Source organism: Pollicipes pollicipes, unplaced genomic scaffold (assembly GCF_011947565.3).
Source record: "Pollicipes pollicipes isolate AB1234 unplaced genomic scaffold, Ppol_2.1 Scaffold_6686;HRSCAF=7923_pilon_pilon_pilon, whole genome shotgun sequence".
Taxonomy (NCBI): domain Eukaryota; kingdom Metazoa; phylum Arthropoda; class Thecostraca; order Pollicipedomorpha; family Pollicipedidae; genus Pollicipes; species Pollicipes pollicipes.
Window position 1 is genome coordinate 40,363,271 of NW_023596921.1, and position 18,690 is coordinate 40,381,960.

At 53.6% G+C, this 18,690-nt stretch overlaps 1 protein-coding gene across 1 annotated transcript; it reads left to right on the plus strand.

Annotated features, from left to right (window-relative positions):
- The first annotated feature begins 1,130 nt into the window (after positions 1-1,130).
- LOC119108719 (choline/ethanolamine kinase) lies at positions 1,131-17,541 on the plus strand. Its single transcript, XM_037232346.1, has 8 exons — positions 1,131-1,674; positions 7,985-8,084; positions 8,783-8,905; positions 10,590-10,723; positions 11,316-11,435; positions 13,297-13,549; positions 15,733-15,951; positions 16,180-17,541. Exons 1-8 carry the CDS (start codon positions 1,562-1,564, stop codon positions 16,297-16,299), a joined length of 1,182 nt encoding a protein of 393 aa, XP_037088241.1. The 5' UTR covers positions 1,131-1,561; the 3' UTR covers positions 16,300-17,541.
- The last annotated feature ends 1,149 nt before the right edge of the window (positions 17,542-18,690 follow it).

Genomic DNA, 18,690 nt, shown 5'->3' on the forward strand with positions numbered 1-18,690 from the left:
AATAGGTGCCGATCCTATTTATTTATCTCGCCAGCAGCCTGCGGGAGCGCTTGTGGATCCCGTCATTGAGCTTGAGGTGCGTACGAGCTCTTCGGAGACCCCTGATATTTGGGAAGCGGTCCTCATATTTCGCCGTTCATCCCCATCACAAAAAGGAACCAGTAAAACCCGCCCAAAACGGTCAGGGGCCCAAGCTGGTCCAGGGGACAGGAGACTAGCCAGGCAGGTCAGGAGGCTAGTCAGGTGGGACAGGAGACTTGTCAGCCGGGATAGCAGATCCCAAGGGATATCAGAATGAACTAGAGACACTGCGGTATCTAAGGGCTCTTATGAGATCTAAATGTCCCCATTTCTCCAAACAGCCTCGGAGACGGTTATGACCCACCGAAATGCCAAGACCCCGCGGCGAGAGCAGATTAGGAGCAGTGAAGTGACCGAAACGCTCACTGGACTCTGAGATGGTGGGAGGCGCAGGCCAAACCAAACCAGCAGGGGTCGGTACATTCAGGAGCTGGAGAAGATCGAGGCCACAGTGAACATGCTGAGCTGAAGAGTGGCAGAGGGCTCTGAAGACGGATTCCTTGGAAAATGTACTGCACGTTTCCTGGTTGGAGTATCGTCTACTCATCTGGCGTGGTATCCCAATTCCCTCGCTAGTTTGTGTTCGGTTCCTGGTGCTGTTTCGGGTAGTGATGATCCCAATATATTTTTGTGGGTGTCACTCCACTTATCCTTTGTGGAGAAAACGTGGGCCGGGATTTACTTTCGAATAGGTTGGCAAGAGAGGTGACAATATCTTAAGTTTTTTCCCAAAACAAAGCTTCGCAGTGGTGTAGGAGAGATGATCCAGGCCTGGGCAGGTATGGAACCTAATGAGCAGCTAATGTAGCCCAAAATGGACTGGGCATCCCACCGATCTTACCAAGCGCCACACCTAACTTCTGCGTTACCCCTCACCCCGCCCCGGCCCTTAACCCCCCCCCCCCCCCACACGCACACACCGACTGCGTCCCACCAGCCGTGCCTACTGTCACAACGATCCCCCACCTGTACATGCGTCGGACCGAGCGTCGCGTGGCGCCCTGATAACAGGAGCGGGCCGCAGCTGCGCTGATGGCCAGTGAGCGGTCCGGCGGCGACGTGTGAGCACGTGCCTCGCTGCCTGGCGACGCCTGCAGACGAGAGGGGCCCGCCCACGCTCGGCCAATAGAGCTGCTCGGCTGGGCCCAGAGCCGGGCCGACAGATTGCGGCTCAGTGGTGAGCGCATCCGTCTGATGAGCTGGGACAGCTGAGCGCTGCCGAGCGGTGAGCTGGGAGGACTGAGCGCTGCCGAGCGGTGAGCTGGGAGGACTGAGCGCCGCCGAGCGGTGAGCTGGGAGGCCTGAGCGGTGCCGAGCGGTGAGCTGGAAGAACTGAGCGCTGCCGAGCGGTGAGCTGGGAGAGCTGAGCGCTGACGAGCGGTGAGCTGGGAAGACTGAGCGGTGCCGAGTGGTGAGCTGGGAGAACTGAGCGCTGCCGAGCGGTGAGCTGGGAGGACTGAGCTCTGCTGACGCCGTCGTGATGTCGGTAGACGTTGAAGCGGTGCGCGACCGAGCGCACGGCCTGTGCCGGGACTACCTGCACGGAGCCTGGCAGCTCATCTCAGCCGATGACATGCTCATCAAGCCCATCAGGTGAGGCTCGCGTTCGCGCCACGCGCGCCACGGAAAAAGCTGAGTACGAAGACTTCAGACTCATGGCGAGGCACGGCAATGTAATTAAGGCGTGTTGGTGTTTCTGTGCGGTGTGTAATGGGAGACAATGGATTGGAATGGAATGCCACGCGTTTTCTGGCTTTGAATTGTCGTGAAAAAGTGGGTTTTCCGCCAAGCCACTGACAATTTGACCAGCCCTTGATAGCCAATATAGGCCAAAGGTGAACTCCGCACTTTCTTGCAAGCGTTGTAGTGTGAATTGGGCAAATTCAGACTGGCCTGAACATTGTACTTCCAGTTTTTATAAGCGTGCGTAAGAAAACGACCTGATTAGTCGGCAGAGGGATCTATGTTCCAACTAGCAACCTATAACGCCCTTTCTGGCTGGCTTCTCTGCCCCCAACCTCACCCATCTTCCTGTGAACACTCTTAGCTACACGCATGGTAGAACACTATCTATGATGGGCTATGCCTACATGAGTCACACATCTCGAAATCCAAAGCGATCATTACTGTTCTGTTGAGGAATCGCATGCTTTACGGACGTGAGGGATGGAGACGGTGCAGTAGGGAGGGAACATCTGGTCGTAAAGTCCACTCCAAAAATGTGTCAAAAGAAAGTGAACAAGGAGTGCGATGCAGGGGCAATGGCAATCACGGCAGCACAAATGGCGATAATCATATTACCAAAATACGCTGGCGGACAAAACAGTTCACAGATGTATCGGCCATGCAAAGCCCTCCGCTTTCCCACACGAATCCTCGTTGGTGAAATCGCGCGTCACGTCGCGTAGATCGGAAGACCTCCAGCGTCGTAGATTCAGCTGCTACCCTTATAGTTAATTATTGCATAGCAAACTTTGTTGCATTACTTTGTGCAAAGCTTCAATGAATTTACAAGGCGCATTTAGACTGCGATTTCATCTTTATTATACGTAAAAGTGGCCATTGTTGAGCTGAGTTTGCAAAGAATAGTTTGACTTTTTTAGCGTATCTACGCAGTGGGCGCTGCTACCAGATATCTATTCACCGCCGCACACCGCCTCCAACTGTCAAGTACAGCTTTCCGTAAAACACGCAGTTCATCGACAGGGAGTGTTCAGACACGAGCACGGAACCAAACCCGTTGGACGGGTGTGGGAAGGGGCAATCGTAATGGTACCAGCGTAGGCCAATGTGCCCGGTTTATCTCTTGGCCTTGAGCGCAGACTACGGATCGCGGGTTTTTGAGCATTCATAATGCCAGATCTCAGTACCCTCAGCAGATAAAGATGTGAATCGAAATGCGCAGTGCAGGCAAATTTGCCGTCTACACATCGCCAAATTATGCCAACATTGTCTAACCAGCACATCAGCAATTGACCGCAAAACGACTAGCGTTGCGCTTTTCAAGGTCACTCCCGAATGTATATAGTACGCCTTGAGGCATAAACCAAGAAAGCCCGGGGCATGGCAGCTGGAGAAGTGCGTAGTTAAGTTGGCTGTGACCAATATCCACCTAGAATGTTGACGTCTTCGCAGTACTTTGGTCACGCTGACCGAAAACCTAAGTCATCACAAATCTGTTGATTTCGTGAACGGAAACCGGTGCGAGTCATCTCTATGCTAATGTTTATTGAGAATTTGGCCGTAACGTATGACGCAATTGGATTTTTTACGTTGACGTGAGACTATGAGCAGTATCCAGGATAACGTGTGAGTGGTTATTCTAAACACGTCGCGTGCCTTGTTCAATATTTGATCTTAGCCGATAGGTTTAACGTACCAACTCATTTGTATAGCATTTACGTTTGACGAACCACCAAGTCCTATTTACCTGGCTGTACAGATATCTCTTTAAGGGCAGAGCGATTTTATGTGATATATGGTCTCGACCGACATCGCCAGTCTAGCCAGACCCTACAGCCAGCCAGTATTCAACAACGTAATTTGTGGATTTCCGTGAACGCTACATCAATGAGCACCCCATCACATTATTTTCTCATGGAAGACTTACTTTCCAATGCATTTGTCAAATCGATTTAGATTGCTTCCTAATGGTACGTCTGGCTCCACTAGGTTAAGCTTTTGTATCGCGTACGTGATGACGATTTTGACTGCGAACTATCCCAACTATTGTGAACTATTGCCATCGCGATACACTCCTAAAGCTTTATCGGCCCGGTGCGGCCAATCACGCTCTTAACGGGCTTACGTCCTCGCTGCCATTGATCCGGCCGTGTGCGCACTCTCCGGTAACAAGAGACACGGCTTTCGAAATTATGTTGTAAAATTTCCCACGCATTTGCAAACAAAATGTTGGAGCGGGGGCTGTTTTCCATTCATATGGTAATGCCACCAAAATTTAACCTGCCCGAGCGATCTGGGAGAGTATTGTAACAAAAAAAGAAAAAAAACAGCTTGAGAAAAAAGCTGCACACACGGGAGGAAATCAGGTCCGAATCCGGCCACGCGGTGCTGCAACGGCACGAGACAGCGCCGTTCGGCGGAGGAAAGGATGGAAAATGTATTGGCAAGTGTGGGCCACATGGTGGCTCCGGTCACGCGCGCCTGTGGAAACAATGGATCCGAGGGTTTTGAGGCGATTTTTTTATCGCTGAGGCTAGATTTATAACCAATGCAGCTACAGAAGTGAAACCAATGCAGTCACAGAAGGGAAACCAACTGCAAGTTACAGACTGGTGCTTCGCTGAGCAATCTCAACGCTGTCTAACCGGCGGGGGCGTCAGTGGTAGAAAGCTAAACGAGCGATGTCACATTTCTCACCTCCGCTCTATTACATAAAATGTAGCATAAACAAGGGGGTCTGGTCATTTAATTGGATCAGGCTCTGAAACCGAATTCCAATAGATTAGGTTTTGATATCACTTGTGTACCAATCCCATTTATTACCACCTTGCTAGTCCCATGCCGTACAGCGTGTGTCATTGTTATTTATGACGTCAATTACCACTTCCGATGCAAGTTGACCAGCCGAATGTGGCGAGGGACGCTGCTACACTATGAATGCGTGATCTGTCTGACGGTTTACACCGAGGCAAGCAAACGTTTGCTTTATGATGAGAGCGTTGGTAGACCATCGAAAACAATAAACACTGAAACCCTATTCTCACTCAAGCACCAAGTATTTCTAACGCATGCATACCAGCTGATGGCTGTGAACAGGACTGCGATAAAAGGTACACCTAGCCTGTCACTGGAGCCTATGTCATGCACGTTTTGTGATTATCTGTTCCGAGATATCCTTGCACTCAGTCACATCCAGATCTGGCTGGCACGGGTCGGCGCAGCGCAGCCAGAGAGTGTCGGGCACCAGCCGATGCCGAGTCTCATGGTTGAGCGTCGGTACAGGTGCAGTGTTTTGTTGCAACCCGCCATGATCGATGTGGTAGAATGCGACACTGAATGGCCAAAAAAGTCGAAAGCTTAGTAAAATAGCTTAGGCAGCATGTTGTCTTTCACGGCCGGAGTATTTCTGATATTTTCATCATGCTAACTGACTGGTTTTTACAACGTACACGGAGTTATGCTTCGTATTAATGATTGATATCACTCAGAATTACATGATTTGAATTGCATTAACTACACTCCTATCTGGTGCAAACCCACAAAATAATATAAGAACCCTCACGATAGCGTCAGGGATCTTACCATTGAACTTTTGGTTATTCAACAACCGTAGTTTATATCTCGGTGTCACTCCCATTACACACACGCGACACGTATCTTTAAGCTTTCCCCGCCCAAAGACAGTAAAACACCCACGTATGCCCTTCAATGCACGGAGGGCAAACGGCAATGCAGCAACATCTCGGCAATGAAAAAGGGCCTGCGCAACACATTCGCTTGACATGCAAAGGAACGTATATTTTTCCAGTCAGGCCGACAGTATGTGTCCCATAAACCAGACGTGAAAAACGCACAATTACTTAGGATGAATGGCGGCAGTTAATTGTGCGCAGGTCCACAAAGAGCGTCAACAGTCCTGGGCAATGTGCGGCCCACCGAAAACAGATAGTTGCATAACATCCGACTATTCCATTCTTACATTCTCGCAAACTTGATGGAATACTTCAATGTTTGGAAAGAAAAGCACTGCGTTTCTACCAGAGCGCCATGTAAATGCCACACTTATGCGAATAAAAATAATATCCGTGTCATGACGAAGTGATATTTAAGGTGAGGGGTGGTCTATTGATTTGTATTGTTCTGTGGCACGAACAATGATTCTGAAATCCCAGTGTCAGGGCTGGCCACTGGACACAGTACGAATGTGCTTATCGGACATCGTGTACGTAAATGGCAACGAATGGGAGAAACAGGATTATAATGCTTTGCAAGTCATTTTAGGTACCGATGCGGCAAACAAATACCCACGCGCTCAGAATCCAAAGCTCATTTTCCCATTCGCTCATTGCAAGACAAAGTGCATTAAGCGACGGAAGGAAGGTACCTGCGTGCACGCAAGTCATCAAAAAGGGAACAGCAACAGCTGAATACAACGCGACAATAAGTCCGACAATCAGCGGTCAACATATTACAACGAGCGAGAAGGTGGCGTGATAAAATGCGAGCAAGATAATAAGGCTGTCTGGCGATACTAGCATGCCTGTCCACAATAATGATTTTGTAGGCACTCGACCTTCCACTCACCTTGTGCCTCACAGGTCTGGAACAAGTTGTTGTAGTTGTCTTGGATTTTTTGCTTGAATGAGACAGCCGGTTGCTCGTCATTAGTGTTTGTTTCTCTCCACCGGTACCGAATATCAATTTGGTCTTGGCATTGATCTATGATATTCGTATGAAGGCGGGAGGATGCTTGATCATCTGTTTACGGTACCTCATAGATCTAAACCGGCATATCTACCTAGGATGATGTAATCTTTAGGAAATCGGGAGGGTATAGCCGCTCCCCAATCAATTGCTGGTCTGTCACAAAATAAGACGGCTCAAAAGGTAGCATTTGTATGGTGAGAGCTCCCGCAGAGCATTACAGCACCAGGATGATAAAGTTTTAGAGATGTGGCAACTCGATTGAAACGCTGCGTGCCTTTCAGTTAAGCTCCCAGGAACATGTACTTTTGTGTGCGCCGGTTGATCCTAGGAGATGCGTTGTAGAGACGCACGCATAGGAATATGCATAAATATAACATTCCAAGGAAAGCGTCTCACCCATCACGAAACATGGTGGATTTGGCGGATAATACTTACAGAAAACAGCTACATCCTGCGAAAAAGTCCATTATTCTTGCATTGCATACCGCATTGGTTAGCACAGGCAGTCGTGCTTCCGTAATTTGCTGTAAAGGAACGAATATAAATACCGGGTGTGCTCGGGTACCTGTGCGCCTTCTCGTGTTCTGACTGTGCGCCAGCTCATGATCTGACTGTACGCATGCTCGTGGCCTGACTGTGCGCATGCTCATGATCTCACAGCGCGCTTGCTCGTGATCTGACTGTGCGCCTGCCCGTGATCTGACTGTGCGCCTGCTCACGATCTCACAGCGCGCTTGCTCGTGATCTGACAGTGCGCCTGCTCGTAATCTGACAGTGTGCCTGCTCGTGATCTCACTCTGCGCCTGCTCGTGGTCTCACAGCGCGCCTGCTCGTGATCTGACAGTGCGCCCGCTCGTGATCTCACTCTGCGTCTGCTTGTGATCTCACAGTGCGCCTGCTCGTGATCTGACTGTGCGCCCGCTCGTGATTTGACAGTGCGCCTGCTCGTAATCTGACTGTGCGCCTGCTCGTGATCTGACTGTGCGCCCGCTCATGATCTCACAGCGCGCTTGCTCGCGATCTGACAGTGCGTCTGCTCGTAATCTGACAGTGCGCCTGCTCATTATCTCACTCTGCGCGTGCTCGTCATCTCACAGCGCGCCTGCTCATAATCTGACAGTGCGTCTGCTCGTGATCTGTCTGTGCGCTTGCTCGTCATCTGACAGTGCGCCTGCTCGTGATCTGACAGTGCGCCCGCTCATGATCTGACAGTGCGCCTGCTGCTGGTCTGACAGTGCGCTTGCTTGTGATCTGACTGTGCGCCTGTCCGTGATCTGACAGTGCGCCCGCTCGTGATCTGACAGTGTGCCTGCTTGTGATCTGACAGTGCGCCTGCTCGTGATCTCACAGCGCGCTTGCTCGTAATCTGACTGTGCGCCTGCTCGTAATCTGACTGTGCGCCTGCTCATGATCTCACTCTGAGCCGGCTCGTAATCTTACAGTGCGCCTGCTCGTGTAAAGGTGTCCTCACCCACGGACGACGTCTCACGAGCTCTCGGTGGGTGTGTTGCAGTGGCGGCCTGAGCAACGTGCTGTTCCTGTGCGAGCTGCCGCAGCGTCAGTCGTCGCTGGCCGACGAGCCGACCCGGGTACTGCTGCGGATGTACGGACAGGTACGGACGCGCGGCCGACCATCCGGGTGTGTGTGCACAAGACGGGAGATCTGAGCGTCAGTGCGATGTCCAGTACTCATCATGCTATGTTTGGTGGTCAGCTATCATCAGTTGCCGTGTGACGTGCAGAAAACACGCATTAGAGATCGGCGCACGGCGAGTTTTGATCCGGCTCAGTACGTGGGAACGACGCACCTTTGCCAGAGCTCAGCGTCCAACAGTGTCACTTGGGTGGACAACGCTATCCAAGAGTGTATCTGCGCCATCGGCGACCCATCCGAGGGGAGCGATCAACTTTGTTGAAACATCACTCGACGATATCTTATCTGGTGTGGGGCGGCACATGGGGGCCGCGCTGAACTCCGGGTCACAAGGACGTTCATCTATGGCACCCTCTTGAACTGTCTGAATCTGTTCACAGCTAATATCCTCAGGCCACACATGACACATATCGCAGGAACAGAGGGTTAATGGCTTGGTAATTGTACCCAGGGTAACCCGAAAGTAACGGCGCTCGCTTTGTTGTCATTTCACTTCTGCTTGGGCATAACATTTCAAAGGTATCACATGTAGTCGTAAGCTTAACGCTAAAACGTGACACTACTTCAGAGAAATGTGCCCCACCAGCGAAGCACGATGGAGATCTCAGTTCACCCAGATCACTTGTCGGTATGTGACAGCAGTGTGGCGTGCCCCAGGTGCAGGAGGGAAGTCATGAGTCCATCACCGAGTCGGTGATCTTCACGCTGCTAGCGGAGCGGAGGCTGGGACCCAAGCTGTACGGCATCTTTCCTGGCGGCCGGCTCGAGGAGTTCATACAGGTGATCTGGCGGCGGGCCCGAGGGGTACATACAGGTGATCTGGCGGCGGGCCCGAGGGGTACATACAGGTGACCTGGCGGTGGGCTCGAGGAGTACATACAGGTGATCTGGCGGCCGGCTCGAGGAGCACATACAGGTGATCTGGCGGCCGGCTCGAGGAGTACATACAGGTGACCTGGCGGCCGGCTCGAGGAGTACATACAGGTGACCTGGCGGCCGGCTCGAGGAGTACATACAGGTGACCTGGCGGCGGGCTGAGGAGAACATAAGGATGAACTGGCAGCTGGCTCAAAGAGTACATACAGGTGACCCATTCGACGCCGGCAGTCACCCGAGCTACTTTAGGAGAATCCGTGCGCTCGTCGGGAAGGCTGACCTGAGACCGCAGTCGCTGCATCGTAAACGCAGCTGCTGGAGCTGTGTTGAGAGCAGCACATCTGTAATGTTTATTCACAGCTGGCGCGCCAGCCAGACCTACAGCCGGCCGTTCAGTGAGAGCGCTTTCGGACTCATTTCTTCCACGTATTTGCATTCGCGCCGAGATAAGATGAACGCAGGCAGTGAAGCCAGGAATGGGCAATTCCCCTGGCCTCGGACTGGTCACATTCCCTGAGCAACGTACTGGAGACAAGCCATTGGAGTCACCCGTGTTAACTCGTCACACGGACGATACGTTTCCCTCTCGAACGTTCACCTCGAGTAGTCATCTGCGACCTCGGACCCAGCGAACTGGACGCTTTCATACCAGCTAGGGATGGCAGCCCGGAATGCACCAGGACTGATGTGTTTTCGAGACCATCCCAGACGTAGCAAACAGCTCACCACCGTGTCGGACGCTCAGGATCTTTTGGCTGGGTGGGGCCGGGAAGGGAGGCGCATACTGTCGCGCCGACTCCAGACCAGTGGGCGGCAGCCCTGCGTGAGCAGCAGCGCCGAGACAGTGAAGTCATATATTTCCACGGCGGAAGTTTACTTCAGGATGGTATGCTCGTGTATGCAGCCACGCATGCCACCCCGAGCCCGGCAACGCCTCCGAAAAACTGTGACGAAGCGGGGCATCTGGCATCCTGCTTGTCAACCCAATAAAGTTGTTCTTCCGAAGCAGCAATGACTAGCTTCTTTGTTGCCCTGGAAGAGCGAGACCCTGACGTGGCGCTGCAGCCAGATCAGTTTCTCAGCATGCGGTCAAGAAGACTGATGTGTGGCTCTGATCCACAAACATCCAGGGAGGCTCATGCGTTTCTGACGGCGCTCCACGAGGCACCTACGTCGTTCAGGCGGGCTCAATGTTTCTGCCAACTGCGCATGACTTACAGCAGGGTAGTCACCATCGGACATTGGCACGTCCGGCTTGACGAACAGCAGGCGGTCTGGATATTACACGCTCCTGCTGTCGTATGGTTTTGACTAGCGCAGATAAGCGACGCTTAGCGTTTGATCACTGCCGGTTCTATCACCAGCTGATATACGCGGTTCAAGTGCACCCGGAATGAGCATGGTCTACACTTCGTTCGTCAAACATTCGACAAAAGTCTAAGTGACGTAAACCACACGTACCTTATCAGATAGGTATGCCAATTATTATAGGTGTGCAAAATGTATTACGTATCGTTAAGTCACACTAGATATTGTCAGCGGAAGATTTACACCTAAGTTTGACAAAGTTTCTTCGTTTCTTCCACAGGCTTCGTCACTATCCTACAGCGAACTTCGGGATCCACGAATCAGCCAGCAGATTGCCCAGAAAATGACTACGGTGCACTCTCTCAGGGTGCCAATCTGCAAGGAGCCCACTTTCATGTGGCAGACGATGAAAAAGTGAGTGGTGTTACCAGCATATAGCCCTGGATTTCGGCCCACGGATTGGAACGTGACAATCCGCTGCGCTTAAGCATATCAATGTGCGTAGCCGTCATCCCGAACACTCAGCAGAACTCAGACTGTAGCTCGTAGCAGCGCACGAATATTAAGTGTGCAACATGCTAGAGGAAAGCAGTGGACATCTTTATGGGTATAGAAGACCCAGCACGGGTCGTTTTCGAACATCGCAGCGCCATTCTCACCATGCGATGACGGATGTCCTCGCAACCGGTCCATGCAGAAGCCCGAGGCCCCCCATGCGTGACGACACAAATAAATACACTGCGACATCGGGCTCGCAACTCTCGTCATACATCAGCACGCCGTGCATACATATGCGAGCGGTGATAAATGAATGTAAACGCCTCCGTATAAACATGACGTTCATTTTACACGCGTTCGTATATGCAGACAAGATCAAATGTGGCGTAGCTTCGCACAGTTCATGGCATGCACCGGCTGGCTCCCCTGGTGAGTTAATGATGATCACCCCTACAGGCGATCATCTGTGGATCATCTGGTGATCCACTCCGCCGCTGTGTTCTTCCAGGTGGATTCACTTGGTTAATGACTACTTGAAGGACACTACGTCGGTGGAACACCGAGACAAAGCGGACATCATCGAGGCCTTGCGACTCTGCGTCTTCGAGGACGAGGTGGACTGGCTCAAGTGAGGACAGATTAAAAACCATTGCTGTAGCCCGCGCGTTCCTGGCGTTAGCTTCTGTTCTTTTGCAAGTCGGTCGATAAACAAATGTAACGAGCAGTCGGGCCGGAACATAGGCCCAAATGCCTGCAGAGCTAGGGGGTGAGATTTTGGTCCGAGTAGACGCCAAGACTGGGTTAAAGTTTCCAGCCGGTTGAGGTCGGGTGCAGATGGAGGAGGATGAGGAGGAGGAGGAGGAGAAGGAGGAGGAGGAGGAGGAGGAGGAGGAGGAGGAGGAGGAGGAGGAGGAGGAGGAGGAGGAGGAGGAGGAGGAGGAGGAGGAGGAGGAGGAGGAGGAGGAGGAGGAGGAGGAGGAGGAGGAGGAGGAGGAGGAGGAGGAGGAGGAGGAGGAGGAGGAGGAGGAGGAGGAGGAGGAGGAGGAGGAGGAGGAGGAGGAGGAGGAGGAGGAGGAGGAGGAGGAGGAGGAGGAGGGTTCACTCCAGATGCCGTTTATCATGCCTGGTCACGTCCCGGAAGTTTGCACCGGCCCTTTCAATTCTGAATACAAATAGTTCAGTGAGTCTGTTTAGACTTGGGTCAGTTGCAAGGGTAACTTTAATCACACAGCTATACAGCACTCATTCGACGCCGCTGGCTGATGCAGCAAGCTACGCCTGCGCACCGTGTGAGTGACACGCCGGTTTAAGATAGCGGCCGGAGAGCGCAGCCTCTCAGGAGAGGCGCCCGGGCCGAACTTCGGTCACGCTGGCGGGCTTCGCACTTTGCCCCGGCCGCCCGGCATCCGCTGCGTGCGCGGGCGCAGGGCGTGCTATCTGGCACGGACGGAGTGGACTGTCCACGTGCCAGCCCGCAGCCTGGAGGCCGGCGAACGAGACCCGGGGGTGCTGGGACACAGGCCCGCTTTAACGGGCTTGGATCTGCCTGACAAGTATTCCAGTTTTTTACAACAGGCAGAACGTTTTCGATTAGAAGCCAGGTTTGCAAGCCAAAGGAATCCCGAACATCTGGAATGCTGTTTCTTTTGCGCTTTGTATTCGGCCGTCACGCTGTGACCTATGTCCTCAGACCTGTTATAACCAGGTTATATGCCGCTACATCGTACTGTCCTGTCAATGCATTGAGCCTGAGTTAAAACCAAAGTTTGGACAAAAATGCAAGGTGCAGACTGCAGAGAGCACTCTTTAAAACGTGGAAAATACCCACATGGATAGCGACAGCATGCCCGCAACTCGAGACATGTAATTCAAGAACAGTGTTCGGGTAAACTCAATCCTTTCAACTAAAGGCTGCGTGAACAATACCCGAGCAACGCGTACAGCATACATTCCACACAGGATAAAACGGATCCACAAAGCAACACTAAAGGACACAGAGCCGTGTGCATGATTACGCAGTGATACACACACTGAAACACAGCTCGGCAAGTCAGTTCGGGTCCCAACAGGTGCACGCGTTCAAAATTTGAAACTGCATTATTGGTCAAACGACTCGTTGCATAGCAAAAGAAGAAAAACAGCATCGCGGCTTAACCAGAGCGATAGACTGACTCTGACACATAGACATACCATGGTATGGTCTCTGTCCAGGCGAATGAAAACTCTAGAAGCGCATTCTGCTCTGGTATCACGCGCCACCAGTGTGATGGTGAGCAGCCCCTCGCAGGTCAGCCAGTGGTCTCGCTTCACACAGGTGCTCCCCTGGGATCTGAGCCTCCTCAGTTGTTCCCACTTTTGCACCGCGCCGAAAGTGATGCAGTTCGCAGGGAAGGCATGATCACACGAACACTGGAGCACCATTAGCTGCTCTCTGTTCGGAAGCAGTGTCATTGCTGCGGATTCTGAGACGTCTGGTCTCTCCTCTGCAGACGCCTCTTCGCCAGGGCGCCGTCGCCGGTGGTCTTCTGCCACAACGACTGCCAGGAGGGCAACATCCTGAGACCGAACGGCGGCCGGCCCGGCCAGCACCAGCTCACGCTGATTGACTTCGAGTACTGCAGCTACGGCTACCGCGGCTTCGACGTGGCCAACCACTTCTGCGAGTGGCTGTACGACTACGCGATCGACGAGTATCCCCATTTCAGCGAACACCCAGAGAACTGGCCGACGGAGCAGGAGCAGGTGAGATGTTTGTCATGTACCCATGGGATTCCGACAAGACATAATAGGTGGAATCTTTCTGTACATGCACATCAGACATAATAAAACACTTCTACACAATTAACGAGCGCCAAAAATCATGCGTGCCGCGATGATTCACACCGAGCCTCCACGATCGGCACAGTCCGGCACGCGAAGCCCCGCCATCATGTGATGTTTACGCCGGCCGGGACTGCGCACACCCTCCGGGAGTTTCCACGGCGCGGCAGGGGCGCACACTGGCGATACGTCCGAAGCCCTGTGTACGGGCAGACAGCTGTGGCGTCGAGGGGTATTCCGCCCGCTGACACATATGACGCATATGCGATCTTAGGCAGCAGGCAGCGACCGGGCCGCAAAACTACAGCTTAAATGTCGCGCAGGACGTAAATATTTTACTGCTGTCACACTTGCGTGAGGATGATTCACTTCCGCCACAAACGGCATGAGAGATACTTAAGCTAGTGACCGTAACAGCTGACTGCGTCGCTACCCACTCGATCGGTGAACGGGAGCATTCTGAGCCATCTACTACATGACTGACCCTCACGTGAACACGCAATTAGTGTCTGATCGTTGATATAGCCGCGGACCAGGTACAAGGCAGCAGGCTGCGACAGCTGCGGGGGTGGCAGCACAGTCAGTCAGCGGCTCGACCGCTGGAACATGCTGCCGGACTCCTGGACAGCCCCGCCTGTCTCGTGGCTGTCGGAAACGCGCCTGCGCCGGCGCGTGCCGTGCCGCGCGCCTGCCGCCGGCGGCAGCCACCCAGCGACGACAGGCCGGCCCGGGCTGGACACACCCCCAGCGTGTTTACTGACGCTCCAGCACTGCGGCTTCGGCGGTGCTAAACACAGACCGACGTCAATGTGGCGGAGATCCTGCAACGCTCTAAATCACCTCAGCGACGAGAAACAGACGACGTGCTCGGCGGATGTATGCCGCGATATGACCGTCGCGCTGCAGGCCAAGATCTATCGTGCTAATGACCGGCAGCACATAGCTGCGGCGCATTACACGCTCGGCGCTGTCAAGCTCCCGATGCAAGATGATCGCGAGATGCAGTAGGTCAGATATGATGTTAATGAGGAGCGGTAAGCTCAGATCTCCTCCTTTCAGCCTAAAACAGACACGCGTGCCATTCAGGCAAACGGGCGCAGACGTCCAATGGGGTCGCGTGTATCTGCTGCGGTTGTGGATGGTGTGCTCGACACGTTCTCGATGAGCGAACGCAAGGTATGCCCGCGTTTGCTCTTCGAGGACGTGTAGAGCACTATCCAGAGGTACGATTGCATCGTCCAGCCGGCAGATGGAGCCAAAAGCCTCCCTCTGCAGCCATAGCCAGGGCTTGCAGACACACCGCAGCCGACGCTGACTGCGGCGTTCGTAACCGGCTCAGCTGCTTGGCCGTCTGGAGCACACGACCGCGGGTGTCACGCACCTCGGGGGTGTTCCTGTTCAGCCGACTGTGCCTGTACTGTGCTGCCGCCTGTACTGTGCCGCCTGTACTGCGCCGAGTGTCTGACCGGGACGTGAGAAAGTCTACAGTCGGGATCTGCGCAAAAAAACTCTAGCTGGTCCCGAACTCGTCGCACAAGTGCACCAAGACACGGAGAGTGCGACGGGTGCTACCGAGGCGACCGCATCTAGGGAAGGCGTTCTTTGCTGTAGACGGGGGCGCGGCCTATCGTGAGCAATGTTTCTCGCCCGCTCTGTTTCTGCTCGGGGACTTTAAAGGGATTCGAGCCCGCGCGATGCTATCGGACTCAGACTAGCGTTTTTGGTCATACAACACTATGTAAAATCAGTGCCAGAAAGTATTTGGTGTCAAAAGATCGGCTATTAATTTACCCACAGCTATTCCAAATTTCACCCGGCTACGAAGCGCCGTTCAGAAACTATTTCGTAAAAAACATTCTGGGTTAAATTGACCCTCACCCGAGCGCGTGCTAACGACTTCGCATCATTGTACTTTCTCATAGCATTGGGCACCTACTAGACATTAATGGCGTGGCCAACCTAATAGTTTTTGCCCTCAAACAACCCAAGACGACCGTAAGCAGCACTACTACTGCATCTTGCCCGGTGCGCCAATAACAAATCTAACCCCGTGGCATTCACGCCTTCAGTACGGCGATTGATGACAGATGTCTTTCTGGTGGCAGCTGCGCTTCATTCGTGCTTACCTCCGGCACCGCAACAACACGGCGGAGGAGCGAACACCTCCAGCCGAAAACGGCGACGAGAAGACGTACAGCGCAGAGGAGGTGGAGGAGCAGAGGATGCTGGACGAGGTCAAAGTCTACTGCCTCGCCTCCCACCTGTTCTGGACGCTCTGGAGCGTGGTCAACGCCCACGTCTCTGCCATCTCGTTCGGCTACTGGGTGAGCACCTCGCTCAGGAACCGGTGTGTAAAGGCCGATCAATCGGAGGCCGTCCAACGGATTCTCCGTTAGAACTAGTTTTTGTGCACTCGCTAGCAGCCACACAACGTAGCCAGCCAGTGAGCGTTTCGCTGTTTCTACCGACGGCAGACGCCGCCTGCACGGCTGATGACGGCGGGAGACGGAGGTTGATGAGTTGTGTGACCATTCGCTCCCTCCCTGCTGCAGGAGTACGCCTTCTGCCGGCTGAGGGCTTACCAGACACAGAAGCAGCTCCTGATGAAGGCCGACCCGAGGTGCCCCAAGATGACGGACGGCGGCAAGCGCCGGCCCACGCACATCGAGTAGAGGGCAGCACCTCGGCGGGGTTTGCAGTTGATGGAGGTGGACCAAGTAGAGGGCGGCACCTGACCTCCGTTCGCTACCACCAGGAGCGGAGCTGGACCAAGTAGAGGACGGCACCTGACCTCCGTTCGCTACCGCCGGGAGCGGAGGTGGACCAAGTAGAGGGCGGCATCTGACCTCCGTTCGTTGCCGCCGGAAGCGGACCCGAGTGGAGTGCATCTCGCCTGTAAAGCATGTTCCTTCCGGAGCGCCGGGCGCTCATCGTCTGCCGCTCATCCTACCAGCCAATCGAATCAGAGGCAAGCACAGAAGTTGGCTGTGAGGTTCCACAGCGCTGGCAGACCGAAAGTCGGCAGATGTCACCGCGCGGAACACCGGCCCGGCATTCCACCATTCACCGCTTGCCCTGCACGCTCGCATCATCCCGTCTGGGAAGCGGCTGAGTCAGCAGCCGTCCCCCGTGTCAGCCCCACGGCCGCTGTGGCGCGATTCCGCCCGAGTATCGGCACAAACCCCGATGGTGAGCTCCTGTGAGGGACAACACCCGGTAGCGGCGGCCACACACTGGCAGCAGTATTGCACGCCTCTTGCCTCCAGCCTGAACCCGCAGCTTTCAACTGGTTCGTTCCGGTAGAAGGGGCTCTAACCTAGTAAAACAAACCCTGCCTAAGCGCCTCGACAAGTTAGCTCAATGGCGTTGAAGGACTCACGCCTCTCGAGCACACTATTGCTCATCGGTGTACATCGACTCTGCTAAGGCAGAGTCGGAGTAGGCACCGCTGCCACCACGGCGAATGCAGTTTCTCGCGCCGAGGGCACTCGCAGTGCCTTACCTGCCTTACCCGTCACCTTAGTGCCCTACCCTCGTCCACCACGAAGACCCCATATAGCTTCCACGCGTGAAGAAGATGGACGCATCGCATGCAGCTAGTAGTGCGCCTTCTGACAGCGAACTGGCATCGGTGTTACTGTTATCAAATGTACGTAGAAAATTTACAGAAGCGCCTTCAATGAGAGTAGACAGCGGGTAGAGTTGCCTCAACACACAGCGATATTATGTTTGCACGTAGTACGAGGCAATAATCAGTTTGATGGCTTGATTTTGACACCTGCTTCATGGCATGAAGATTGCCGTGCCCGGAAGTGCTCATAATGCGACGTTAGTACATGTATCTAAGAATCAATGTATGAGATATAAAGGAAGAGGAGTAATCGCTCAAAACGACATACAAGTATTGAATATAACACGAGTGTTTTAATATATATCTACACCATATTCAACGTCGGGGATGTGCTTGCCACGCCAGAAGGCAACTACCCTAAAGTGGAAGGGCTTTACTTGTCGACTGAGACATTGACGTTGGAACGGGGGACGACCAGTTACATGCCACGCAATCGTTATATGCCAGCAGGGTTGGAACATCGAAAAGCATTAGGGGAGGGGCAAAACCCGCATTTGGAAGGAATGCGTTCGGTATTTCTCCTGGGCCTCCTCTATACTGCTCCTAGCATTGGGGTCGGCGTGATGCTGGAGGGTGCTTAACGTTTGGAGGCCAAGCCCCATTACAAATATTAAATGTTGCCTATGTATACGATATAACACATCCAAAACTGCACGCGCAATGTTATCGCGGTGCCTTCAAGCGTGGACGGCCTTCATGAGCCTCACACTCGGACCATGTCACACGAACCAGCATGCTTCCGGAAGTCGAGACACCGCCAGTGGCAGAACAAGGGGTGCGCAGTGCGCGACGGTGGTGCGTCATAGCGTCAGACGTGTAGATAAGTGCCGCTGCCAGCGGTGGAGTGAGGCGGGATCTAGACTTTTCAGTCGAGTACGGATCGATGCATTGCAACACGCCGGCTCTTCCTTCGGCCGGTACAATCGAAACAAAGGATTTGGTCGTCGCATGAACAGACTTCGATCACAGCTGCGCCACCCGTCCGCCCAAAACACACACAGGTTTCGGTAAAAGTCGGTGATGAGAGAAATCGGTGCCCAATCAGCAGCGCTACAGAACAGGCCTTTTGCGCTGCACGGGACGCGACAGCCCATCCGAAATGGTGAGACGACAACACGTTAGCCCGGGCCTCTTCCAGGATAGGCACGCGGCTGATCAGTCACCGATGCGCGACCTGGCGGAACACAGCGAAACACACCTCTCGACCGTACACCGCTGTAACAAGCACTCCTTCCTGATGAAAATGGTAGCACGCGGACGCCGGCAGCAGAGGCACATGCAGCACTGACCGGCTGATGAGCTTTACGTAGTGAAAAGTGCGTATGAGTCGCAACAGTGTAGAAGCGTCCTGCAACGCGATGGCGCGGACTCGGAACTTGTGTGATCCACGGTGGGTAGCTGCTGCCAATGGCGGATCCACATTAGATGTGGC